This window comes from Hyperolius riggenbachi, chromosome 3, assembly GCF_040937935.1.
Source record: "Hyperolius riggenbachi isolate aHypRig1 chromosome 3, aHypRig1.pri, whole genome shotgun sequence".
NCBI classification, from domain to species: domain Eukaryota; kingdom Metazoa; phylum Chordata; class Amphibia; order Anura; family Hyperoliidae; genus Hyperolius; species Hyperolius riggenbachi.
This window is the reverse complement of record NC_090648.1, coordinates 167,583,307-167,610,682: the sequence shown is the minus strand read 5'-3', so window position 1 is coordinate 167,610,682 and position 27,376 is coordinate 167,583,307. Positions and strand designations below refer to the sequence as shown.

Below are 27,376 nucleotides of genomic sequence, written 5' to 3'. Positions count from 1 at the left end.
GGCCAGTTCCATTATCTGAACAGGAGTCTGCCTTTAGATGTTTTAATGATGTGATCAATGTATTGGAGTAGAGGGTATTTTTTTTCACTTCAATTCTTCTTTAATATCAGGTCTTTCCATAAAATAAAGCATCAACTACTAAGTATGTAAACTAAAAATTAATAATAAATTATTGAATCTACCCAAACCTAGGGGAAACTGTCAGCCATCTCCACAGACCAGCGAAGAGGAGGATGAAGATGCTGCATTAGAAAGAGAGTTACTTGAAGGTAAGTAGAAATCTGTGGATTTATTAGTGTTTCTGAAGTGCTATTCCATAATATGCAATGTGCATAAGCCTTAACCTCTGTACACACATGGGATGAGTGTCTACTGACCTTTCATGATCGCTTTGTATGGCAGTTTACTTGTGATCTCTGTTCACATTCGTGTTTAACCTGTGATTCTATAAGGAACCTGAAGTGAGAGGACTGTGTAGGCTGTCCTCTTCATTCTCTGATTAGCGTTACTAGTTGCCTGACTTCTGTGTTAAAACAATTCCTCTAATATTATAAGTGACTGGCCCAGAATGAGCATGCAGATCAGATGCTGTGACTCTGCTGTGACTCCCCTGGCTGCATGCTTGTTTCAGGTGTGAATCACCAACAATTAACAACTAAAGCCAAACGCCCATCGTGACTGCCAGGCAACTGGCATGGTTTATAAGGGAATGAAGATGACAGCCTCTGGATTCCTCTCACTTCAGGTTCCCTTTAAATCTAGCTATTGAATGAAGTGCTCATACTACATTGTTACTTGAAGCTCTCTTACATGGCCTTTCATAGGATATAAATGAATGTTTCATGGGATATGTTTGTATATAGCTTAAAGCACACCTGAATAGTGCCAAAACCTATAATTTAAAGGACTACTGTAGGGGGGGAAAGAGTTGAACTTACCTGGGGCTTCTAATGGTCCACCACAGACGTCCTGTGCCCACGCCACCACTCACTGATGCTCCGGCCCGGATCACTTCTGGAATTTCTGCCTTTAAAGTCGGAAAACTACTGCGCCTGCGTTGCCGTGTCCTCGCTCCTGCTGATGTCACCAGGAGTGTATCAGCGGGGGCGAGGGCATGGCCACTCAGGCACAGGGGTTTTCCGACTTAAAAGTCGCAAATTCCAAAAGTGAACCGGAGGCGGGGACCGGAGCATCGGTGATTGGCTGCATGGCACAGGACGTCTGCGGGGGGCCATTAGAAGCCCCAGGTAAGAGGTACGTTCAAGTCTTTTCCCCCTACTCCCCTACAGTACTCCTTTAAAACATGCTAGTACCCACCTCCGACAATCCTCCCACTGCTCATCTTCTACAGGGTCCCCTCCACTCTCTACTCCTACAGGTTTTTTTCTCCACTCCCTCCTGCAAAACTTTGTGCATAATAATTAATGCAAATTTACTTGGCCAGACTAGAGCTGTAAATGTTTATAGCTGGAGTATGAAATTCACCATACCAAACAAAAGAGGGCAAGAACATCCTTAACGACTTTATGACCGCAGTGTTAAACCCTCCTAAAGACCAGGCTCTTTTTGGCTGAACTGGGCTGTGGAGGCTTTTCAGCCTCCTGCACAACCCAGCTAATAAGTATGGCAATCGGACTCGCCTCCTATTTTTGTCCCTAAGGGGGACATGCTGCCGGAGGGGTCCGATCGCTCCTGTCACGTTTTTTTTTCTTAGCCTGTATCAGGCTCTCTTTCACTCCCCCTCTCTCCTCCCTTCCCTCCTCCCCTCCCTCCTCCCCTCCCCACATTACACTGAACAGGACGGCGATCCATCCTGTTTCCGCCTCTCATAGGCATCAGCCTATGAGAGGACAGCGATCCCCGGCCGGGGATCGCTGATTTCCTACAGTGCTGCTGGAGACTGCAGCGATGTGCGCTTGTAAACAAAGGGGATTTCTTTCCCCTTTAGTTTACAAGCAGCCTGCTACCCGCGATCATCGGCTAGCAGGCTATTCACAGAACTCCGTGAACGGGCAGGGAACGATCACGCATGCGCGCGGCCATTCCCTGATGCATACTAGGTAGAAATGGGAAGTGAAATTCAACAGGCTGGTTCTTCTCTCTTTTTCTTTTGCTCTGCGTTGAGCAGAAACACACTGGACAGTCAATAAGATGCTAATAGTGATGAGTTAATGTAAATGCATGCAGCTGGTAAATGGACTGATCAGATTCAGCAGTTCCTGCATTTGATTGGTCCATTGCCAAGGTGCATAAAATCAGCACAACTTTTGCATCAACGTAGAAAGTGTAGCATCTTGACCATACCAATTAATGAATAGTTTGAGAATCTGATAGCTCGATGTTACCGTAATTAACAGAGTTTGGGTTTTGGCTATAGTGGAATGTGAGGCTCTTCTGTAGCTGTGGTCACACTGTATAGAAATTATGCTGGCTATTGTAACACTCACACTTTGTCTTTCTCACCCGTGTAGCTGTGGTCACACTGTATAGAGATGATGCTGGCTATTGTAACACTCATACTTTCTTTCTTACCCGTGTAGCTGTGGTCACACGGTATAGAGATAATGCTGACTATTGTAACACTCACACTTTGTCTTCCTCACCCGTGTAGCTGTGGTCACACGGTATAGAGATAATGCTGACTATTGTAACACTCACACTTTGTCTTCCTCACAGCTAAGCGTAAGAGGAGAGAGCAGCTTGTAGTAAGAGAGCGCACCAGCCCTGGCAGAGACTCTAAATGGCAGCTGCGGCAGGCTGAGCAGAAGATCCGGGAACTCGCCATCAACATCCGTATGAAGGAAGAGCTTATTAAAGAGCTGGTTAAAACTGGTGAGGCTCAGGCTGGTCTTGTTACTCACTTACCTGTCCTAATAAACAATAATGGATTTTAACTGTATTAAGAATATTTTAGGCCATCCACCTAAAATAATGTTTCTTATATGTGTTCATGGTTGTTTACAGTAAAGCATTAGCATCGTTACATGTGCCTATAATATTTTAAAATAGGACCTTAATCAATGCTGCAGTTTATAAAGTACTTACCGTATATTATTGATAATGCAAATAGTGCACTATATAGGAGCTTTCTCCCCGCCATGGAGCTATGTCCATGAGGATGCCGGTTTAGCGCAAAACAATTGTTGGGCAACTAGTCTCTATGGGTGTGCAGCACGCTGGATTGGTGAAGTATCTCTGTGTTGTGAAAACATGTCATTTTAAGCTATGCTGTGAAAACACCGGTTACCAGATTGAAATATATGCTTGAGAACTATCAGTGCCCACATTGCAATTTTTTCTTGTTGAATGTAGTGCACTATGTAGCACTTGTATTGTTGCTGCTCCTCTATGAAGATATGTCTACTCCAGTATGTACAGTGTAAGGCGTACATGCAAAAAGGGCACTGGGAAAACTTGATAATAGAATATTGGTAAATTTAGCTAAATTTCCCCCCAATGCTGGTATTTCAGTGGGGGCCTGTGGTGGTGCCCAAACTTCCGCCACTAGCAGACACCCAAGTTTCCGGTCACCCAGTGTAAGCTATTGCAGTGTGTGTAGATCACTATCTGAAATATGTGCTTCTAAAATGTTCCCAATGCTTTGTAATGCTAGGTACACCATACCATCCAATTTTCTGGATTTACCTGCCAGATCGATTATTTTCAACATCTCCGATCTGACTTTCAGTCGATTTCTCCCCCGATTGTTTTTACCATCTTTTTTTGATTGTTTTTCATAGAACTAAATGAAAATCCTTTGGAAAAAAAAATAATTAAAAAACGGTCGGAAAATCGATTGAAATTCAGATCGAACATGTTGGAAATAATCAAACTGAAATTAATCAACTCAAAGGTCACGGGAGTGGACCCCTCAGATGACCCCTCATACTACCTCTTACATAATACCCCAAGTCGGCTTGGTAAATACAAGAAATCGCTCTCTAAACATATGATCAATGCGGCAAGGCTGCTCATTGCTCGTCATTGGAAATCAACTCGGACTCCCCCTGTGGTTGAGTGGATTAGAGAGATCCAACATATTAAATGAATGGAAAATCTAACCCAAACTATGCACAAATGTGATGAACAATTTAGCCGTACCTGGGCGCCATGGCACGAGTATGAGGAGTCTGATGAGCTCAAACATCTGATGGCCTAGACTCTGGAATATGGGCAGCGTACTGATTTCCCCCCCCCCCCCCCCCCCCATGTGAGTTTTGTGAAGATACAGCAAATGGCTCCATGGAGAGGGCATCTGTTCTCTCAATGCATTAGCAGCCAGATGCCTAATTCTCAGGACGCTATTCCCTGGTTTCTCAATCTTTTCCTGTTCTCTCTTCTTCTCTCTTTTCTATACTCTACTGTTCTTTTCCTTTTTTCTCTCTCTTATACCCTCTGTGGGTAAGGTATCTAAAGTTCTAATGGGGCCTTAGGTTCACCCCAGATTGGGAATTGTCTCTATGCTCCCAGATTGCACTAAAGCAAGTTTGTAGGGATGTGACTCAGGGAAATGATCATCCTGGGCCCCCCTTACTATCACTAGTTCCATGGTATTCAGTCTGGTTATTAGCATGAAGGTTTAGCTTTATTACTCTTATAATTCAAGCATACCATCTCTACTCAGGTAGATACTAAATAAGTTCTCCTATGGCCCCGGCTTGGTGCTCTTGAGGCGCTGCTTTTCTTTCCCTATAACCAGAATTTCTTACAGGTACGGACATTTCTCCACATGACTGGTCGGCCGTGCAAACTGCATTTGTTCTCTACTTGTTATGTGAGACGTTTGTAATGTATATTGAAAGATACTGTGAACAGCTATTATTTCTTGTTACTCTTTAAAAATTGTTCTAAAAATAAACAATCTTTAAAGGGAAGGTTCAAGCAAAATAAAAAAATGAGTTTCACTTACCTGGGGCTTCTACCAGCCCCATGGAGCCATCCTGTGCCCTCATAGTCACTCACTGCTGCTTCTGTCCCCCGCTGGCAGCTTGCCGACCTCAGAGGTCGGCGGGCCGCATTGCGTACATTTTTACGCATTCCCGCTAGTGCAGGAACATTAACACATACATTTTTACGCATTACTGGTTCAATGCGTACATTTTTACGCATTGAATCAGTAATGCGTAAAAATGTATGTGTTAATGTTCCTGCACTAGCGGGAATGCGTAAAAATGTATGCAATGCGTCCCGCCGACCTCCGAGGTCGGAAAGCTGCCAGCAGGGGACTGGAGCAACAGTGAGTCACTACGAGGGCACAGGATGGCTGCATGGGGCTGGTAAAAGCCCCAGGTAAGTGAAACTCATTTTTTTATTTTGCTTGGACCTTCCCTTAAAAAAAAAAAAAAATAATCGAACTGGCAGGTAAATCTGCCAGAAAATTGTATGGTGCGTTCCTAGCATTAGTCTTTACCCTCCTTGGTTGTAAATTGTCCCTCTCTTTATTCTTATCCCTGAGCAGATGTTATCAGCAGTTCAAACACATGCAGTTACTGTTGACCACAGGGACTGGGAATCAATCCCTCAGAGACAGTTCAGGGCCAAGTACAGTATCAATTCTAGTCTACAGGTTAGCAATTATGGAGAGGGAAGGAGGGGTGATGATGCAGCTTCAAAGCAGGAAGGGGTAAGGAGGCGAACAACGCACTTTGCTGAGATGATCCAGCACTACATATCTCTTGGTGATGCACTGGGCTGCCAAACGCACACTAAATTTTAAAGTGAATTTTAAGCCAGAAAAAAAAAAATGAGTTTTATTCACCTGGGGCTTCTACCAGCCCACTGCAGCAGTCCTGTGCCCTCGCAGCCACTCACTAATCCTCTGGTCCCCCGCTGCCAGCTAGTTTCGTTTTTGCCAACAGGGCCGTCAGGACTGGCCACGCGTATCTTTTTCTGCATTCCCGACTGTAATTAGCGCTATTGCGGACCGCAATGCGTACAAAAATACGCGTTGCCGCATATTTACGCGTAGGTAATGCGGCAACGCATATCTTTGTACGCGTTGCAGTCCGCAATAGCGCTAATTACAGACGGGAATGCGGAAAAAGATACGCGTGGCCAGTCCTGACGGGCCTGTCGGCAAAAACGAAACTAGCTGGCAGCGGGGGACCAGAGGATTAGTGAGTGGCTGCAAGGGCACAGGACTGCTGCAGGGGGCTGGTAGAAGCCCCAGGTGAGTAAAACTCATTTTTTTTTTCTGGCTTAAGGTTCACTTTAAGCAGAGACATCCCAACTGGCCGCTGAGAACCCTGCAGCATGTTTACTAGAGAACAGGGCAGACACTTGCGGTAAGTTTACGTACACTATAGCTCCCAACTGTCCCTTCTCCAGAGGGACAGTCCCTCTTCAGGAACCAAACCCATCTGTCCCTCCTTCTTCATTTGTCCCTCTTTCAGGACTGATGTATAGATTTGTGTAAATACCGGTATGTATTTTTCTACTGAAAACTGTGTTTAAACTTTACTCTAAATTGATACATTTTTATTTTTAGATGTTAATATGAAGGAAAATGAACCAGAATAGAAAGAACCAATGTTATTTGAATGATAAAACATATTTAAGATATTCCACGGTTTTATTTTATATTTAAATCTACTTTTTACATGTTTTACTGTTTTATTGTTTTTACTCAATGAAACATTCATTGAAGTATGCCAGAGCTAAAATCTATGAATTATTGACCCTTTTTATCTCGTTCCTGCTCATAAGTCATTTTCTGCTAGGAAAGTGTTTTTTAGTTGTAATTTCTTATCAGTGAGGGTCACGCTGTAGTCTGACCCAGTCCTGACTCAGACAAGAACTGCCACTTACATACCTGATGCTTAACTCTTTCAGGCAGAGAAAGGAAAAAAAAGGAACACAGCATAGTTATTTGTGTGCTTGGCACTGTACATGTCTATCTCATCATGTCACATATCACCTCGGGTATCCATTAAGTGTCCCTGTTTCTTTTCTCAAAAAGTTGGGAGGTATGCGTACAACTAGCATCTTACATTAAACCTGAAAGCTGTGTTCTCTTCAGTCAGCTAATGGCATGGCCAAGTGCATGCAAGTTGTGATGTCTGCGTTGTGCACATCAACTTGCTCCCCTGGTAAGCAGTCCTCATATAGAAGTACATGTGAAAAACACTGTTTTGTGCAGAGTGCCTCCTAGCAGCTCTGAGTGAATGAAGGGTCAGGGGACTATGCAGTGTAACCACAGATATCAGCTGGTCACAAGCATGCTGTGGCTATCAGTGATCTGATGAACCTTGATGAAGTGGCAGGCAGATAGGTCTGGAAGCAGGGTATTTCCTCCCATCTATCATTCCTCATTATACAAGCATATTGGAAACAGATTAGCCATTTTGTTGATGATTTCATGAGATCGGCTGTTTCACAAGACCTTCAGCTGCGTTTCCTGTACTTTATGAGAGCTTCAGATATTTATTTTTTCTTTTATGTGAGACTCAAAGCTTGGAAAATCTTAGCTGGAATATGGCTAGCTTTAATTCCCTCAGTGAGCATTTTAGTTAACTCAGTAAACATTGTTCTGCCATATAAAATGCGGAATATACAGTATATTCACAAGAAATCCCCTATTTAGTTTCAGTGGATTTCCAGAATAATAGTATAATTCCCTTTAAGGGAACCCGAGGTGCGAGTGGAGGCTGCCATATTTATTTCCTTTTAAACAATTGCAGTTGCCTGGCAGTCCTCCTGATCCTGTGTCTCTAATACTTTTAGCCATAGACCCTGAACAAGCATATGCAGATCAGGTATTTTGACTCAGATGACTCAGGTCTTAGGGCCCGTTTCCACTAGCCACCGCGAGCGGCTGCGAGACGCGCGGTGGCACTTCCTGGTCAGTGGGAACGCTGACGAATCCCAGAAGCCGTGCCATGCACGGCTATAGGATTCGCTGCGTCCTGCGCGAAATCTGAGGGCAATGTCGGCTGAATCGCTAGGGCAAGCGATTCTGCCACTGGCGCCATTATTTCCTATGGCAGTTTCCCCAAGTGATTTGCCTGCAGAGAAACTCTGCGGATTCGGCCCGGTTCCCGCGCTAGTGGAAACGGGCCCTTACTGGTTTAGCCATATGCTTGGCTGGATGGTGTAATGGTTAAGGGCTCTGCCTCTGACACTGGAGACCAGGGTTCAAATCTCGGCTCTGCCTGTTCAGTAAGCCAGCACCTATTCAGTAGGAGACCTTAGGCAAGTCTCCCTAACACTGCTACTGCCTATAGCGCGCGTCCTAGTGGCTGCAGCTCTGGTGCTTTGAGTCCGCCAGGAGAAAAGCGCGATATAAGTGTTATTTGTCTTGTCTTGTCATATGCTTGTTTCAGGGTCTTGGCAGGACTGTCATGCAATAGGCATTGTTTACAAGGAAATAAATATGGCAGCCTCCAGATCACTCTCACCTCAGAATCTCTTTAATACTGGTTATGAGTCATACTATGATTCCATAGAAGTAAAACGCCCACATTCCTTGGTATAATGTATTCCATATAACCAAATTCTCCATGGCCATGTTATATAGATGGTTCTGCTGCTGCAGCAACTGTGATGTATATTTAGAGTAGTTGCCACCAGCAACAAGGTTACTCTGCAGAAATCCTGAAATCACTATGGAAGTTATTTATGAAATCAGAGCTGTACAGATCCGTTGCTAGTCTATAGGCTGGCAACATGTTCTGTTACTCTGGAGGTGGGAGGGGATTTGTGAAATCAGACCTGTACAGATCCGTTGCTACCGGTAGTACATAGGTTGACGATATGTTCTGTTACTATGGAGGTTGTAAGGGATTTGTGAAATCAGCTCGTACAGATCTGTTGCTAGTCTATAGACTGGTGACATGTTCTGTTAGTATGGAGATGGTATGATAGTGCAGCCTCAAGTGGGAGGGTAAAGGAGGAGAACAGTGTACTTGGCTGGGATGATCTGGCACACCTGATCTCTTGGTGATGCACTGGAGCTGCTGTGCATGCACTGGGTTTTAGGCAGAGATGCATGGCAGCAGAGAACGCATTGGAGGAGGAGGTCGGTAAAAGAAAAGTCCATATTTCTTACCAGCACGGATTTCTGTGGTGGATGGAAGTTGTTTTGACTGGACTGCTTGATAGTAAGACTTGCTCCCAGCAAATACACCATGACCTCGATAAATCTGAATCTTCACATACCGTACTGGTTTCACATCTGTGACAAAGTTTCTTTATTACTTCAGAGCTGGGACTTAGCTGAGCATATGTCAAATGGCATAATTTATATTTTGGTACAGGTAGAGAGGCTCAGGCCATAAATAAAGAATATTGTCTGAAGATATCTGACTTGGAAGCTGAAGCAGAACAGGTGCGGATGGAGGTCAGTGAGAATCAGCGCCATCTGCAGGAATTGGAAGGTAAAGATGTGCGGGATCCAGTTGAGAAATCCAAGCTACAAGAATACCGCAAAAAGATAGCCGCGGCTGAGAATAAAGTGCAGGTGCGTAAAGAGTTTGCCAGAGGTAAAACATTTAGTAATCATTTTTCTACAGCTTTTTCTTCTGTGACATTTAATGTAGTAGATTGACTCAAAAACAATGAAAGCCAAAAGCTCAGTATGACAACCGGGCAACTGGCATTGTTTATAACGGAATGAAGATCGCAGCTTCCGAATTCCTTTTCAGTTTCTTTCATGTGCAGACCGCCTCGTTGATTATGGCAGACATTACATTTTCTTTTTTTGTATATGTTAGCTATAAGGTTTTTTATTTTTAATATCCCTGTGAGAAATTGAGCCATAAAGCAAACCTGAAATGAGAAAATTCACTACAGGTTTAATGCCTACCTTGATAGAAAGAAGACTCTGGATAGTAAAGGGCTTTCCTGTGCCTCTGCTCGGCCCATCCTTCACAGAAAATAAAGGTGTATTTTTTCTGTTAGTGATTTTTAATACTTTATCACTAATTAAAAGCCTTTATTTTCAAAATTAACAGTAATATACCCTCATGACATACATATTAACCACTTAAGGACCACCGGCTTAAACCCCCCTATCGACCAGGCTATTTTTTTTAAAATAGGCACTTCAGCTTTAACGGCTCGCTGCAGGGCCGTACAACTCAGCACAGAAGTGATTTCCCTCCCTTTCTGCCCACCAACAGAGCTTTCTGTTGGTGGGCTGTGATCGCTCCTGGGATGTTTTTTTTTGTTTTTTTTTTTAATATATATATATATATATATATATATATATATATATATATATATATATATATATATATATATATATATATATATATATATATATATATATAAATATTTATTAATTTTACAATAAATAATACTATTTTCTTCTTGATTTCCCACCCTCCCTCTCCCCCTGCCAGCCAATCACAGTGATCGGCTCTCATAGACATCAGCCTATGAGAGCCGGTCACTTCCTGAGCCTCCAGAGGGGATAGTCGTGTTACATGACGGTCCCCAGTACAGCACTGCCTTAGATCGCAGCGCTGTATGGTGTAAATAGTCGGTGGTTTCACCATCTAACAGTCTCATAGCGGCGATCGCCGCTGGGAGACTGATGACGGAGCGGAGCGCAGAAGTGCGCACACCGACGTGCGCACACCGACGTGCGCACACTGACGTGCGCACACTGACGTGCGCACACCGACGCGCGCAATCTCCTGCAATATCTTGCCGCAGGACTTCATGCCAATTGTGGAGTGGTCCTGGGGCTGCCAAAAGGGGAAAAGGGGTTAAAAATTCCATAAGGAAGCTTTTTTTTTTTTTTTCTTCTTTATGGTTTGGTTTTTTACAAGTGTTTCATTTTGTTAACTATAGGGTAGGGGTGTAAAGGGGTTAAAATTTAATAAAAATGTATGTATTTCTCTCTTAATATGTATGTGTGGGTGCATTTTTACTTCTTAAGCAGCCCATACACTCAGACGATTTTCTGGCCGACCGATCGATCCCGATCGGTCGATCGATCGATTGCAAATCGGTTGGCCAATCGACCGATCGACGGCCGATTTCGATGGATTTCCATCGAACTTGCAGGGTGGAAAATTTAGGTCGATCTGATGAGATTGCTTATCAGTTTGCATTGGCCTTAATGGAAATCTGATGGCAAAAAAATGCCATCAGATCGAATTTCAATAGATTTCAAACTGAAATCTATTGGAATTCTATCCTGGTAAAAAATGTTCTAAAAACGCATCAGATAGATCATCAGATGCATTTCTTATCTATCTGCTGCCAATCTGACGAGTGTATGGGCACCTTTAGCCATAAGTGCTACACTGGACTGCCGAGTACTGCTTACAGTACTTGGAAGTACTGTAGTTAGTGTATCTGTTTACATTTGTTTTGTGAATGAAATGTAGGCATTGCGCTGATGCTGGCTTTTCATTCATCACAGGCACTGCAATCAGGTTTGGGAACAAGCTGTTCCCATTCCCCGATCACTGAACAGCGGGATTGCAGCCGAAACAAACGACAGTGGCAGGGCGATTGGGAGTGGCGAGGTAAACAAAGTGGGTACATGTATTTACACCACTGGTTGTGAATCGTTGTGCAGGGGGTCGTAAATACACAATACAGCAATCGTGTAAAGGTTAAAGGGCTTAAAGAGACCAAAAAGTCCTCTATTAAAAGAACGCCAAACGTAATTTTGCCTTCTTAAAAATCAAGTCCGAAAAAGGCTGTATGTATGTAGGATTGTTGAACTTTGCAAAATGTATTAGCTATAAGGCTCAGTATACACCAGCGGTTCTGGATTTGCAACCTTTTTTTCAAGGGCATAAAGAGATGATTTGCATATTTGGGAGTGATACATCATGGGAAACCACAGTTGCTCACTTATCCCAAATACTTTAAGGAGGCAAAATTACATTTTAGCTTTTTTTTAATAGACAGCTTTTTGTCTTTTAGCCCTTTCTACCTGCTGTCTGGGTATTCCCCATGCCCGGATTTACATCACAGGAGCCTATATCCACCGAAAGTCTTGGCACCCTAGACTTTGCCCTCCATAAACCTACAAACCCCTGCTGAACCGCACCACAAGTGTGCTGGCTAGCCCAGCGGTCACTTCTCCCTTACTTAGCCAAAGATACCCTCAGTATTAAGTTGCCCCCGATTGAAGGGAGATCACATCAGTGGAATGCTGAGTCGGGTGAGGACTCTGCATAGGGAAGGAGGGAGGCAGGCATTCAAGGAACAGAGTGAGCCGCCTTTCTATCACCAGGCGCCTGTAGGCACGTGCCTACAGTGCCTTATGGTAAGTCCGGCCCTGGTATTCCCTATACATGAAATATAAAATCCTGATCTTAATTAGTCATCTGTTGTATATTGTTGTCGTTCTCAATTGTATTTACAGCACATTGCATTCTTGGCTGTTAAACGGTCTATTCCACATGAATCATGTGTTGCTGGTAACCCTGGGTATCATTATCTCTGCAGGTTCTTAAAGAGAAGAAGCAAGCCACAGAGAAGCTGGCCTCCCTGTCCATCCAGAGCGAGCGCCGGGTTCAGGATCTGGAGAAGAACATCCTGCAGATGAAGCAGCAGCAAGGACAGCTACAAAAGAAGCTGAAAGAGGAGACTGAACAGAAGCGCCGGCTGGAGACTGAGATGCAGAAGAGGCGTCACAGAGTGAAGGTGACCGCGCTAGTCTGTGCAGATGAATCAAATGTTTTATTCTATTTAATAATGTTCATTCTGTGAAGAACACGTGTTTATAGGACGTCTAAAGGATTTCTTTCGAATCTGTTAAATATTATTATCCCGTCTGAGAGGTTTTGTTATTTAAAAAAAAATGCAAAGTTGTCCTTTTTTGTTTTTGTTGTCAAAGCGTTTAGTTGACTTATTGTGATAGGAAATGCAAAGTGGGCCTGAAGCAGCTCAGCAGGTGGCAGATGCTAAGAAGTCCAATTAACAAAAGATTTCCTGGCTTGCCTTTTAGGAGCTGGAGCTAAAGCACGAGCAGCAACAAAAGATACTGAGGATCAAAACAGAGGAAATTGCAGCTTTTCAAAGGAAGAGGAGAAGTGGCAGCAATGGATCAGTTATCAGTCTGGAACAGCAGCAGGTAGGCTGCGCAGATTTCATGGTGTCTTCTAGTACAGAGCCTTCTTGATCCAAAGGGGTTCTGTAATTGTTCTTTCATCAGCAGCCAAATAGGTTCAGTGCTGCTATCGCTCCGGCGCTGTTTAGCTGGTTTTGTGAAGGCATAAAATAAGCCGTTTGACTTTCATAAAATGAGTTTGCAAATCTCCCCAATGTAGTGGTGCGTTTTCTCACAACATGTCTTATTTTTGCAGAAAATTGAAGAGCAGAAGAAATGGCTGGACAGTGAGATTGATAAGGTGCTTGAGCAGCGCCAAGCCTTGGGGGAGTTAGAAGAGGAGCTCAATAAAAGGGAAGGCATATTGATTAAGAAAGAAGCTCTCCTGCAGGAAAAGAATGATTTGGAGATCAAAAGGCTTCGATCCAGCCAGGTGAGACTGTGGCCTTGTACTGGTAGGCAGGTCGGCTGCTGCTGCTTCCTTAGACTTCTTTTAGGTACGCATTAAAATTGGAAGTGTAACTAATCCATTCCAAATACAATACTTCAAAAGTATCGCCTAATCAATAAGACAAGTACTTTGCATGCTTAATGTTGACGTTTTCATATTCCATAAGACGGCAAGAGGGTCGTTGTTAACAAAATGCTGTGTACAAAATTTGTACTGTTGCTGGGTGGCGGAGGGACAACGGAGTGGCGCAGGAGTCAGGTGAGTGGGAGCGTTCTGCCAGGACGGATCACTGGTGGAGTAGGGCTGCGGTATGCACGCTTGGAGTCTCAGCAGATGTGGTCATTATTGGGTACCTCGACTGAGTTTCATCTGGCCTATATGTACTGAGCTTTATATCAGAAGGCGCTTTTAGCTGGTTGGTTCCTGGTTGTGATGAAAGTCTTCACCCAATTTTCTAGCCATCACACCGCAAACTTTGGAAGACGGACACTCTTCTCTTGTTGGGAATATTGCAGCGATGGTTGATTTTCTCAAGTGTGTATTCAGGCAGCCAGATATTTTAGGAGATGATGATCCTTTACAAGGAAGCCAGCATCTGCATAGTCTTTCCTTTTTATTTGAGCACTAACATAGTTCTATTGTTTGTTTAAAGTATCTGTATACAATCTCTAGGCTCTGAGCAATGACATTGTGCGGGTGTCGAGTCGAATCGAGGATTTGGAGAAGGAGCTATCTGAAAAGAATGGACAACTCCGCCAGGGCAGCGCATATGACCAGCAACGCATAAGAGATGAAATTAACAACCTCAGACAAGAGAAGGATCTACTTTTGAAGCAGCGAGTGGAAATAGATGACAAACTGCGGCAAGGAAACCTCCTTTCTGCTGAGGTAAAGCTGTGTGTAAGGAATTCTGCTACTTACACCTCAGCCCTCCCTGTAGGGGAAGGTTGGATCCTGTCAGGTTTTTATTGTCTGTGTACACACTAGAGCTATTCTCCCTCAGTTCTTGTCGTTGTGATAGTTGGTGCTGGGAAAGCAAGTAAAGTGGATTACAAAGTGTTACAGTTGTTACTGGAACATTCATTGCAGGGCATTATTTCAGGTAAGGCTTGGAACACGCCAATTTTCACTTCAGATCCTACTTGAGTGAGCGATGAGATTGATCTTCAGATCTGACATCGATTGGATATAGGAGAAAGCTAGCGTGCACAGGTATAATTTTTTTCTTCTCTTCAAGTTCCAATCATTTTTCCGATTGGATATCAAATGAAAATAAATCAAGAGGAAAATGCTAGCAGAATTGAAAATACACACGGGACGATGGGCAGTATTTAGATTGATAATTTCCAGCCTGTCCAATCAAAGACACGTTGATTTTGAGCTTGGAATCGGCCGCTGGCAACCAATAAGCTGTATATTCTATTTGTCTTGTGCGATCATTTACTTGATCTGATTAAAAAATTGAAATCACATTTGACATAAGACTCATATAACACAAGACATCACTTAGCCATGTATTCTAAGACACAGGAGTCTAATATGCAATCCTTTAGCCAACCTACCTGTACAACTGATTAGAAGTGCATAAACTTGAGATTTGTTTAGATCCACCTTCATGGTTGGGTAAGTATTTAATAGAGGCAGTACATTTAAGTCCATTACTTTTCAAACTTCCAGATTTTGCATAACATCAGTTACTGTCCTCTACGCTGATCCGGTAACTGTTCCAAATAGACTACCACACTACTGTGCTGTAGGATATTCTCCAGGGTTTGTCATACCAGCCTCAACAGCTCTCTTCAGTATCCAGCTGATGATTGTCACACATACACAATAGCATGTGCAACAGGAAGAGCTTACAAGTCTCTTTCATACTTCCAGCAGCTAGAGCCGCTTAGCTCACCATTCCCGATGGAACTGTTCTCAGACTCTCTTCTGGCTCATGCCTCACTTAGTCTGTAATAAGATCTGTGTTGCCAGGAGGGTGCTCTAACTGGCAGCTCTCCCTTCAATAAACTTACCAGCCTGGTATATTTCTATATTGCCACTATGAATGCAGCAGTGTTGGGCTCAGGCTTGCCCCTTACTTACACCTAACTGCGAATTCTTGTCTTCTGCATAGGAAGCATGGCACAGACACAGGTTACATGCATACTTTTTTATGCTAAATTCAAGACATTGAGTTTTCAACCTTTTGATTATTTTGTTCATTTTTACACATCATTGCCATCTAATAGTTTCAATTATTGTTAAAGAGACGCTGAAGCGGAAAAAAATTATGATATAATGAATTGTATGGTTGTATAGTACGGATAATTACTAGAAGATTAGTAGCAAAGAAAATATTCTCAAATTTTTATTTTCAGTTATATAGTGCTTTTTATAACATTGCATTATTCTCTAATATTTGCAGTTTACACACTACTCAGCATTCTAAATGTTTTTGCAAATCAGTCTTGTGAACTATTGACGTGTCCTCTGGAGAGAAAAAGAAGATACAATGACTGACAGTTGAGATAACAATCTTCAGAAGACAGAGCTCTCTGCGACTTTGAAAGTCGTGGAGCTCAATGGCTTTTTTTGCATAGATAACAAGAGTTTCTTAACTCTTCCTGTACTGGAAACAATATTAGACTAATGTCTCTGCTCCTAATGTTTTATTTCTTAGCTGTACAACACATACAACTCCTTATAATATATATATTTTGCTTCAGTGTCTCTTTAAATCACATTCTGTTTTTTCATTACAAGAAAATAGAAAACTGCAAAGCAAAAGTAAATGGGAAACGTAAAATGAAAGCACAAGGGAAAACGAATGGTTGAGCAAAAAGGGACCAAATATTATAAATGTAATTAGTGCCTACATATTCCGTAGCACAGTATTGGGGGAGAGGCTGGTAGATGATAGAATTATATGTTTCATGCATAGCTGGTTGGAAGAAATGAAAGTTCAGTAACTAGGTCTAGGAGAGCTTATAAACTCACTTGAAAAAGTGAGTTCTAGAAAAATGCCAATTGGTGTTGGTCTCTGAGGAGTGTGAGCCACTCGCAAAACTGCTATCAGGCTGTGCACTTTAACCTTTTATCTGTTTGTATTGAGGATGGAATAGAAGTCGGTGATGTGCATTGCAACTTCCTGGTACTCAGAATCTGTTTTTTGTTGCCATTGGGATTTTATAGATATCTGTTTTTTATTATCTGGTACTTTGTAAAAGCTGAATGGCTGTGCAGGAAACCTCATTCTATAATGTATGTCCAGGGCACAAGTATCAGCCTTCCCACACCACATCTAGTATATATCCCAGGAATATGGGAATGACACCTTTTTCATAGGCTATTTGCTTCTGTAGGCTTGATAACAAATTATTATTCAAAACAATCAATAGTGTGAAAATACACAAGCTAATATTTAAAAATTGTAATGACAGGTATTCAGAATTCATCAATAAATGCATGTGGTGTCTACTCTTATCTCCTCAGGAAGAGAGAATTCTGTTCCAGCTGGATGAGGCAATAGAAGCTCTGGATGCAGCCATTGAATACAAGAATGAATCTATCACACGCAGGCAGCGAGTACTGCGGGCCTCAGCCAGTCTGCTCTCCCAGTGTGAAATGAACCTGATGGCAAAGCTGAGCTATCTGTCGTCCTCTGAAACCCGGGCTCTCCTCTGTAAATATTTTGACAAGGTAAATATTCTTGTAGACCGGTGAAGAGTGTTTAGTGTAGAAGGCCTGTGGAATGCAGAGAATGGAGTGTTACAGTCTAACGCTGACAGACACTGCACTGAAGTCATTTATAAAGGGAGTGTCTGAAAGAGAAGTATGCTTTTGAGCAATGTTGGAGTTTGTGCGGAGATAATTTGCAGATTTTCCTGTGGTGGCTTCTCAGCCTAGTTGGGTGCATTTGGTCTCGGTGCTGGTGGATTCTGCATGTGTGGCCAATAAAATAATGTGAATAGGATATTCTGCTATAATTTGTGATGCAGTTTTGTTGATGTTTGTGCATTTCCTCCATCAATTACTAATTTCCTTACAGGTAAATGCCCCCTCCCCCTTCAGTGACACTTGTGCTTATGGTAGCCCTGTGCTGTACCCCCTATTTTCCCTGGTGGTATAGTGATTCCCTTTCACACTTTCTAGTTTTCCATAGTGGCCCCCCTCTCCTTATAGTTTTACCTGGTAACTCCCACCTCTTATAGTTTCCACTCGGGGTCTAGTGGTTCCCCCGCCTTCTTATACCTTGCTCTGGTTGGCTAGTGGTTCCCCCTCCTATTTATATCTTTCTCAGGGGTATCATAGTCCCCTCTCCCTTTCATATAGTTTTCTTTAGTAGTCTAGTGGTCCCCCTTACCTTCATATATTTTTTTTCAGTAAGTCCAGTGGTCTCTTCCTCCCCAACCTCCCCCCTCCCCCCCCCCCCCGCCATATATATAGCTTTTCCTAGCAGTCTCTTCCATCCTCTTATAGCTTAGGTTTTCATTTTCTTTGTAGTCTAGTGGAAACACTTCCTCCCCTTCTTATAGCTATACCTGGTAGTCTAGTGGTCCCTTCATCCATCCATTTCGGTTCTTGCAGCCTCACACTCTCCCTCCATATTAGCTCCACAAACACTGTGTTCCAACTCCTGCTGTCGGTCACTCTCCCTTCATTTCTACTTGCACAACCTGTCACTTTCTCTCTGTTTCACTTCCCCCAGCTTGTAACTCTTGGAGTGGGGTATTTGTAAGGCTGCAACAGTTTAACGATATGTAAACTTATGAGCACAACTATATGTTCACATAAAGTGTGTAATGTGCATATTTAATTAACAGAACATGAAAATACAAACGTTTAGCTAGTAAACTCTATTATTTTAGTGCAAATCCAAGAAACCCAACACTAATGTTAAAGATCATCTTAGATCAGGGGTGTCAAACTCAAATACAAAGTGGTCTGAAATTGAACACTGGGACCAAGTCGCAGGCCAACCTCAATGTCTACTGGCCACCTTACAAAGTTCTCTGGTGTCTAATGGCCCCCCTCAAACTCCTATACAGTTCCCTGGTGTCTAGTGGTCCTCCCCACTATACAATTCCCTTGTGTCTAGTGGCTCCCACCCTTTCCTACACAATCCCCCAGTGTTTAGTGCTTTCCCCCTACCTCCCCCATATGGCTTTCCTGGTGTTCTAGGGCTTCACCTCCAGTATAGCTTCCCTGGTGGTTTAGAGTAGGCCAAACATAATGCAAAGAGGGAAAACCACTTGAGGGACAAATTTAATGGTTCTGAGGGTCAGATTTGGCCCGCGGGCCGGAGTTTCACATGTATGTCTTAGATGAACAAGCACAAAAAGAGTATGTGAAGTTGTTGCGTATTTTTAGGACGTACATCAAGAAATATATATAGAAATATATATATAGAAATATATATATATATATATATATATATATATATATATATATATATATATATATATATTAATGAGCTTTTGTATCTGCTATAAGTAACACATAACTGTCTCACAGGTAGTTACATTGCGTGAGGAGGAACACAAACTACAGATCTCCTTCTCTGAGATGGAAATGAAGATGGAAGAGCAAGAGAGATTGGTGTACTGGTTGGAGGCAGCAGTAGAACGACAGCGCCTTGAGACAGATCGTCAGCTCACCTTACAACAGAAAGAACATGAGCGCAACCTACAACTCCTGCTGAAGCAGTGCCAAGGTGAATTACTATAGACTTTATTTACCCTTTATGCGATTGTTTTGGGAAAAGGGCATCTACATCTATCTCCATACGGTGCTTATGTGACGACACACAAGCGCGGTGGGAGACGGACATGGCTGTGAGGAGGGTTGGATGGAGATGAGACAGAAGGGAGGATAGGGAGCGCAGTATGGGATGTGACTGGTAACTATACTTGCTCTGATATGCCTCCCTGCACAGTTCTGCTTATACAGTGGTTTGCAAAAGTATTTGGCCCCCTTGACGGTTTCCACATTTTGTCATATTACTGCCACAAACATGCATCAATTTTATTGGAATTTCACGTGAAAGACCAATACAAAGTGGTGTACACGTAAGAAGTGGAACAAAAATCATACATGATTCCAAACTTTAAAAAAAAAAAAATAACTGCAAAGTGGGGTGTGCGTAATTATTCGGTCCCCTGAGTCAATACTTTGTAGAACCACCTTTTGCTGCAATTACAGCTGCCAGTCTTTTAGGGTATGTCTCTACCAGCTTTGCACATCTAGAGACTGAAATCCTTGCCCATTCTTGCTTGCAAAACAGCTCCAGCTCAGTCAGATTAGATGGACAGCGTTTGTGAACAGCAGTTTTCAGATCTTGCCACAGACTCTCGATTGGATTTAGATCTGGACTTTGACTGGGCCATTCTAACACATGGATATGTTTTGTTTTAAACCATTCCATTGTTGCCCTGACTTTGTTTAGGGTCATTGTCCTGCTGGAAGGTGAACCTCCGCCCCAGTCTCAAGTCTTTTACAGACTCGAAGAGGTTTTCTTCCAAGATTGCCCTGTATTTGGCTCCATCCATCTTCCCATCAACTCTGACCAGCTTCCCTGTCCCTGCTAATGAGAAGCACCCCCAGAGCATGATGCTGCCACCACATTTGACAGTGGGGATGGTGTGTTCAGAGTGATGTGCAGTGTTAGTTTTCCACCACACATAGTGTTTTGCATTTTGGCCAAAAAGTTCCATTTTGGTCTCATCTGACCAGAGCACCTTCTTCCACGTTTGCTGTGTCCCCCACATGGCTTGTGGCAAACTGGACTTCTTATGCTTTTCTGTTAACAATGGCTTTCTTCTTGCCACTCTTCCATAAAAACCAACTTTGTGCAGTGCACGACTAATAGTTGTCCTATGGACAGATTCCCCCACCTGAGCTATAGATCTCTGCAGCTCGCCCAGAGTCACCATGGGCCTCTTGACTGCATTTCTGATCAGCGCTCTCCTTGTTTGGCCTGTGAGTTTAGGTGGACAGCCTTGTCTTGGTAGGTTTACAGTTGTGCCATACTCCTTCCATTTCGGAATGATCGCTTGAACAGTGCTCCGTGGGATGTTCAAGGCTTTGGAAATCTTTTTGTAGCTTAAGCCTGCTTTCAATTTCTCAATAACTTTATCCCTGACCTGTCTGGTGTGTTCTTTGGACTTCATGGTGTTGTTGCTCCCAATATTCTCTGAGACAACCTCTGTGGCCTTCACAGAGCAGCTGTATTTGTACTGACATTAGATTACACACAGGTGCACTCTATTTAGTCATTAGCACTCATCAGGCAAGGTCTATGGGCAACTGACTGCACTCAGACCAAAGGGAGCTGAATAATTAAGCACACACCACTTTGCAGTTATTTAATTGTAAAATATGTTTGGAATCATGTATGATTTTAGTTCCACTTCTCACGTGTACACCACTTTGTATTGGTCTTTCACGTGGAATTCCAATAAAATTGATTTATGTTTGTGGCAGTAATGTGACAAAATGTGGAAAACTTCAAGGGGGCTGAATACTTTTGCAAACCACTGTAGGTAGCAGTAGTAAAGGGGTGGGGTGCAATACCAGTGAGGGGGCATGATTATACTTATTGGGGAGCTTAGCTGTACTTGTTATGGGGTCATGGCTATGTTTGTTTCTTATGTTGACTTGTACCTGTCTTTTTATGTACTTCAACTTAAAGGGTCAAGTGTTAGGATATCAAATATCATTATATGATCTTGGTGGGCTATTCTTGAGGGTTGGATTTAATTGGTTAACACTTGGCTTGGTTTAATTAAATTTATGTAGAGTTAAAGATTTTTAGTACTTTCTCATGTTTTTAGTATTTGCCCAGCAATGATTTTTGAGGAAATCCTATGAACGTTAGAAATGAACTTGCTTGTCTTTCAGACCAAATGGGTGAAGGGCTCGCTGGAAGCAAGAGACAGTATGAAGGCAGAATCCAAATGCTTGAGAAGGAACTTAGCTGGTATATGTGGGCTCATCAGGAACTTAGTCATAGACTAAGCAAAATGGCTGTCCCTCTGAATCCTCCAGGAAATCATGCAAAATGTAAGGACATAGCATTACATACTGGTATTGAAGTTAATTGTGTATTATACACTAATTAATTATTATTTTCGGCTTTCAAGGTCCTCAAGGAGATGGCAGAGTTCTCCCTAACGCTGACAGACATGTATCCTTGGCTGGATGCTCTGAAGAAAATATGAACCTAGTCAGTCACCCATCTGTTCCAGAACGTAATCTGAGGCCTAGAGAGGAGTTGATTCACGTGCCTCTACCACCCACATGGAGGCGCTCCTCCTTACCTTCTGAAGAACAGCTAGGTTTAGAAGAGATTAGGCATCGCGATACTGTGATTGAACCTCTGGGGAACAAGATGGTACAACAAAATGATACTGTTTGTCAACGACCTTTAATGTTCCTTCCTAAATCTCGGCGAGATGTTCGAAGATGCAACATAGGTGTCGCACCACTCATGTCTAATGTGGAGATGATTGACGTGAGGAAAAATCCCCTGTAAGAACAGTGATCAGACACTATGGGATCGATTTATAAAGAAAGGAAACTATAGAGAAGGTACAACAGCTGACTAGAGCAAACAATCAGGTTCCAGCTATAAACTGAAACAAAGATTATAAATTCTCTGGTCAACTGGGTCAAGTTTTCAATGTATGTGCCCTGATACTTATCCACAATGTTTCTACACGTAGCATACCAATGTTAAAGGGACACCGAGGACCTCTCATGGGTATGCCTTTAAGACTCCGACCAGTAATGCAAAGTACTTAAAGATGCATACCTTTCTGTAGCTTATACTCTCCTCTTTCATTTGATGCCTGAATCGCCGTTCTACACCAAATAGTTTTCGTTCGATTTCAATTTAAAAATCGCGATGCCATCTTGGCTTTGTTATAACTTCTGGGTCACCCCTGTCTTCTCTGTTAGAGAAGTGCATCACTGAATGAAGCAGGAAGAGAAAGTGACACGCATAGCCATTGCAAGAGGCTCCTCCAGAGGGGTCATAGCACGACTTTGTTTGAAGTCCTCTGGCTTAAAGGCATGCCCATGAGAGGTGCTCTGAGTCCCTTTAAATTATTTACATGCAGACTGAGGCTTAATACACATTTCTGTGTTTACGGGGCGGAAGTGGGATGGCTGTCCTGGGATGTGTACTTTTTTTGGTTGTTCTATGGAGAATTTATTAGGGAACCTCTAATATGGTCTCTAATTACCAGTGGATTCTATGAGTATTATAAAGATTGTGCACTGCAACAAGAGAAAAATAATAAGTTTAGCTCATGCCACAAGGGATCCATGCAGCAACTAGAAACCTGACAACCTTTGCCACTTTATCCCACATTTTCACTAATCGTGTCAAAATGTACAGTTGTCATATTTATTGTTTACTACTGTTTCTGTGAGTGTACGTCTTTTGAATCTGATATATATGAATTATGTCCCTCAAGAGTTTCTAAAGTTAATCTTCAACATTGAACTCAGCATATTTGCAAAGGTATAATTTACAAAAATCTCCAGGTATGTCACGCCGGTGTTGATGGAACATGAAATAAAGAAAGCCATCTAGTTAGAACATTAAACTCAACCACAAAGTGACACACCTCTGCAGACCCTGGACTGGTGTTTTGACAATTAGGTACATCAAGATGTAGCTACCCGTCTTTCCCCGAAAATAAAACAGTGCCTTATATTCATTTTTGCTCTAAAAGATGTGCTAGGGCTTATTTTCAGGGGATGTCTCAGCAGAACATTTCCTGTTCCTTTGTACTGTGATGTTCATGGATTTGAAAGTCTGCTACTTTACTGATCAGGCATCTGCTCTGTCTTCCCTGCACACAGCTGATAACCTTGCTGTGTGCTGGGATGACATGTTCACTCAGTGCCCGATTGGCACTGCACCACTGTGTCCCCACTTACTGGCTGCCTCTGTAACTTCCGCTAGGGCTTATTTTTGGGGTAGGGCTTATATTTGAAGCATGCACAAAATTCCAGCTAGGGCTTATTTTCAGGGAAAGAGGGTAGACAGTCTCAGTGTTTTCTTTATCCCTCCTGTATCTCCCTACTGTTGGAAGCCAGATTGTCAGAGACACCTATTTTTCCTCCAGAGGAACTGCTGCTAGAAGGTGTATGGTCAATGAGATGCTAATAATTTTGAGCTTATGCATATTTTTTTTTTATTATGTTCACAGCCTGACAATTGATCAATCGGATGTATCAGCTGATGATTTTGATTGGTCCAACTCCAAGCTACATATATTTGCATAAAATGAACATGAATCTTTTATGAACTCCAAATTATTATCATCTCATTGTCCATCTCTATTCTCAAGTTTTTTATGTACAAGCCAGCTCCGTGAGGCTTCTCACTGGTGTCTATTTTTTTTTCTTCTTCAAGTTTCAGAACTCCAAACCCCCTCCACAGGAGATAAAAAGTAAAAAAAAAAATACAATTTTTTTTTTTGTCATTCTGTGTGTGAAGCCCTCTAGTAGGCTTTCAGTGTATGGAGTTCTATGTTATTTACTGTATAACCATGCACTATCCCTTAGGATACATGCAAGACTGAAGAGCTGGTCATTCTGATGATCTTGCTTTTGTCAAGTGGTTGGTGTCTGTTGGCCAAAGGTTTTCATGTTCAAGATGGAATTGTGCCTTAATAATAGATATTTACACAAGGGTATCAAAACAATGAAGTTAATGAGGTTTACCTGTATTTCCATGCTATGTGCATTCTTCCTTGATGTAACGTCTTCCTATTCTGAAAATATATTCTGAAATCAAACCTGACTTTATAACCAGAATTACATACTGCTTACTTGCCAGTGATTGTAATGCATTTTAGGTCCTGTTCTTGGTAGCTAAAGCAGACCATAGAGGACATCTAGATAAGTTGTAGCCATGTACAATTTGTTTGCAAAGGCTTGGGAAAACCTTCCCAAAATTACATATAGTGTAATATCCACAAGTGAGCAGTAGTAAACATTTGCCATTGCTGAGGCACAGTTACAATTTCAATTGTTCCTTTTTCAAAGTTAATGAAATAAAAAGTAATTGTGGTGTGTGCAAACTTTTGAATACCCTTCCATATAGTCCATTGTTAGTGACCTTCTAACTACCTCATTTGGGTTTTAATATTAGTATTTGTCACCTCACAATTGCAGAAATTTTGACACTTCACAATTTGTGCTATCTCTCACCATCCACGGGTGTTTCCAAGCAACTGCATGAGGATCTAAAAAATTATGCCTACAAAGCAGGGCAAGGCCAGAAAAATACTGCTAAATTTCAGTTTCAACTACACTTAGGGCTCGTTTCCATTACATGCGGTGCGATGCAGGTGTCCTGAAACCAATGCATGGCATTGGAACAGTTTCCATTGTGTGCAGAGCGATCTGCAGCATGCTGCAGATTCTCACACAGCCGCACCTGCCCGCCATCCCCTTCATAAGCTTCTACATCTCCTGATGCGGAAGTGATGCAAAGCGGCGAGGTAGCCACATTTGCATCACTTTACAATGGAAAAGGGCACTTAAAGAGAAACCGTAACCAAGAATTGAACTTCATCCCAATCAGTAGCTAATACCCCCTTTTACATGAGAAATCTATTCCTTTTCACAAACGGATCATCAGGGGGCTCTGTATGGCTGATATTGTGGTGAAACCCATCCCACAGGAAACTGTAAGGACCAATATGGCCTATTGGGAATTACATGTTCTGGGGTGTGTGAGAGGTCCCGGAGGACCTGCGCAGTTCACCGCGGTGCTTCGCACAGCCGCAGTAAAGCCAACCCCGCGGTCGGCCTGAATACTGAGACCGGGGCGAATGGCGGGGACCGGAGCAGTTGGCGTGGGACAGTCAGCTGCAAGGGGCTGGAGAGAGCCCCAGGTGAGTAAACCTCATTTTCGTGCATTTGGCTGATAACTCCTTTAATAAATGTCTGCACCCAGTTTTACCACAACAGTATTTAGCTAGGTTTACTCTTTCAATTGCCATGAGATGGCCAGTAGACTTAAAGGGAACTAAGCAGCTTCTGGCTTCAAATAGCTGCAAGGGCTGCCATTGTTCAGAAGCTTAACCCCTGCTATTTTACAACATTGTCCAGGCTAGGTGTGAAATGCTTCAACTGTAACTGATGTTTTCTGTTTGAAGTAAAATGGGGGTTTGTTTGTGGTCAATTAAGTCTGAGATGATTTCTTATCTGTGTTCCATCTCCTGCTCAGGGACCACAGGTCCTTTACGGACGGACAAAGTGGCTATTTTAACCCTTAGATGTAAAAAAATGAGGTAAAATGAAAGTTGTTTTTTTTTTAATAATAAACCACATTTTTAGAATGCATTTTTAATTTGCTATAGAGCTGCCCTGGGTGTTAAAAATGATGCTCGGTTCACTTTAAAGAGGAACTTGGCCAAAGTGAGAAGTAAAAAAAATAGATCAAGAATTGATTGACATCTGCCATGTAATTTCTTAATGTTGTTTGATCCACAATGAGCCTGCCCGTCTACTACAGGCAGACAAGAAAAAAAAACTAGACCGCACCACCTGCCATTATCTATTACCACACCCACAAACTATGCAATTGGCGAAAAAGTTTTTTTGTTATAAATATGCCAAGAAACTTGCATTGCTAAGCAGGTCAAGATGGCAGCCTCCTTAGCTCTGTAATTATTGGTGTACTTTAAGTAACAGTATTGGTTTACAAAAGTTGAGAACTCCAACAGCTTTATATTAAGGGGAAAAGTGATCAGCAATAATGAAAGATTTTATTTTTTTTATTGTGAGAGGTTTATGCATTTAACCACTTAAACCCCCGCGGTACGAATTTCTCCGTCCCTTTTTCCCCCCCTAAAAAACCAGGGACGGAGAAATCCGTACCTTCCGCGCTACCGCCGCTGTCCGCGCTCCCGCCACTCGTGCGCGCGCACCCGCCGCTCGTGCACGCCGCCGCCTGCTCGCACGGAGATCAATGAACGGGAAAATCCATTCCCGTTCGTTGATCTAAGCCCCCGCAATGATCGCGTTGCTTCTATTAGAAACAGCGCGATCATAGTGATTCTCCCAGCCTCCTACTGCTTCCTGTAAGCGTCCGGAAGGACGCTTACAGGTCGCATGTAAACAAACACACTGTGGCCATCTTGTGGCCAAATAGTAAACTACACCCTAAAAGCATTTTACATAAACAAACATTACATTTACATTTATAAATTAACTCATTACCTCCCACACTCCCCAATTTTTTTTTTTTTTGTAATTAAAAAAAAAAATACAATAAAAAAAAAACATAAATAGTTACCTTAGGGACTGAACTTTTTAAATATTTATGTCAAGAGGGTATAACACTGTTACTTTATAAACTGCGGGCTTGTAATTAGGGATGGATGCAAAACTGAAAAAAATGCACCTTTATTTCCAAATAAAATATTGTCGCCAAACATTGTGATAGGGACATAATTTAAATGGTTTTATAACCGGGACAAATGGTTAAATACATTTCATGGGTTTTAATTACAGTAGCATGCTTTATTTAAAAACTATAATGGCCGAAAATTGAAAAGTAGTAATTTTTTCCCACATTTTTTCCTATTTTCCCATTAAAACACATTTAGAATAAAATAATTCTTGGAATAATGTCCCACCTAAAGAAAGCCTAATTGGTGGCGAAAAAAACAAGATATAGTTCATTTCATTGGGATAAGTAATAATAAAGTTATAGACGAATTAATGGAAGGAGTGCTGAAAGGTGAAAATTGCTCTGGTGTTCAAGGGGTAAAACCCCTCAGTGGTGAAGTGGTTAAGGACTTTTTAGCCCCCAGCCTACCAGGAGGTAGGAGTACTTTCAGAAATGACAAGCAAGTTCACATACAGCAGTTTTTGTAGGTGTTTTTCCATTGTTT

At 42.3% G+C, this 27,376-nt stretch overlaps 1 protein-coding gene across 2 annotated transcripts in view; it reads left to right on the top strand.

The window, feature by feature from the left end:
- KIF7 (kinesin family member 7) overlaps positions 1–26,709 on the top strand; it is a 68,196-nt gene extending 41,487 nt beyond the window's left edge. For both annotated transcript variants that reach the window (XM_068275198.1, XM_068275199.1), the window contains exons 9-19: positions 193–269; positions 2,677–2,832; positions 9,255–9,457; positions 12,412–12,609; positions 12,914–13,039; positions 13,272–13,448; positions 14,139–14,354; positions 16,947–17,153; positions 18,969–19,167; positions 21,354–21,515; positions 21,596–26,709. In XM_068275198.1, coding sequence (XP_068131299.1) covers positions 193–269; positions 2,677–2,832; positions 9,255–9,457; positions 12,412–12,609; positions 12,914–13,039; positions 13,272–13,448; positions 14,139–14,354; positions 16,947–17,153; positions 18,969–19,167; positions 21,354–21,515; positions 21,596–21,987 — 2,113 coding nt within the window. In that variant the 3' untranslated portion in view covers positions 21,988–26,709. The remainder of the gene's footprint in view (positions 1–192; positions 270–2,676; positions 2,833–9,254; positions 9,458–12,411; positions 12,610–12,913; positions 13,040–13,271; positions 13,449–14,138; positions 14,355–16,946; positions 17,154–18,968; positions 19,168–21,353; positions 21,516–21,595) is intronic.
- Positions 26,710–27,376: the final 667 nt, after the last annotated feature.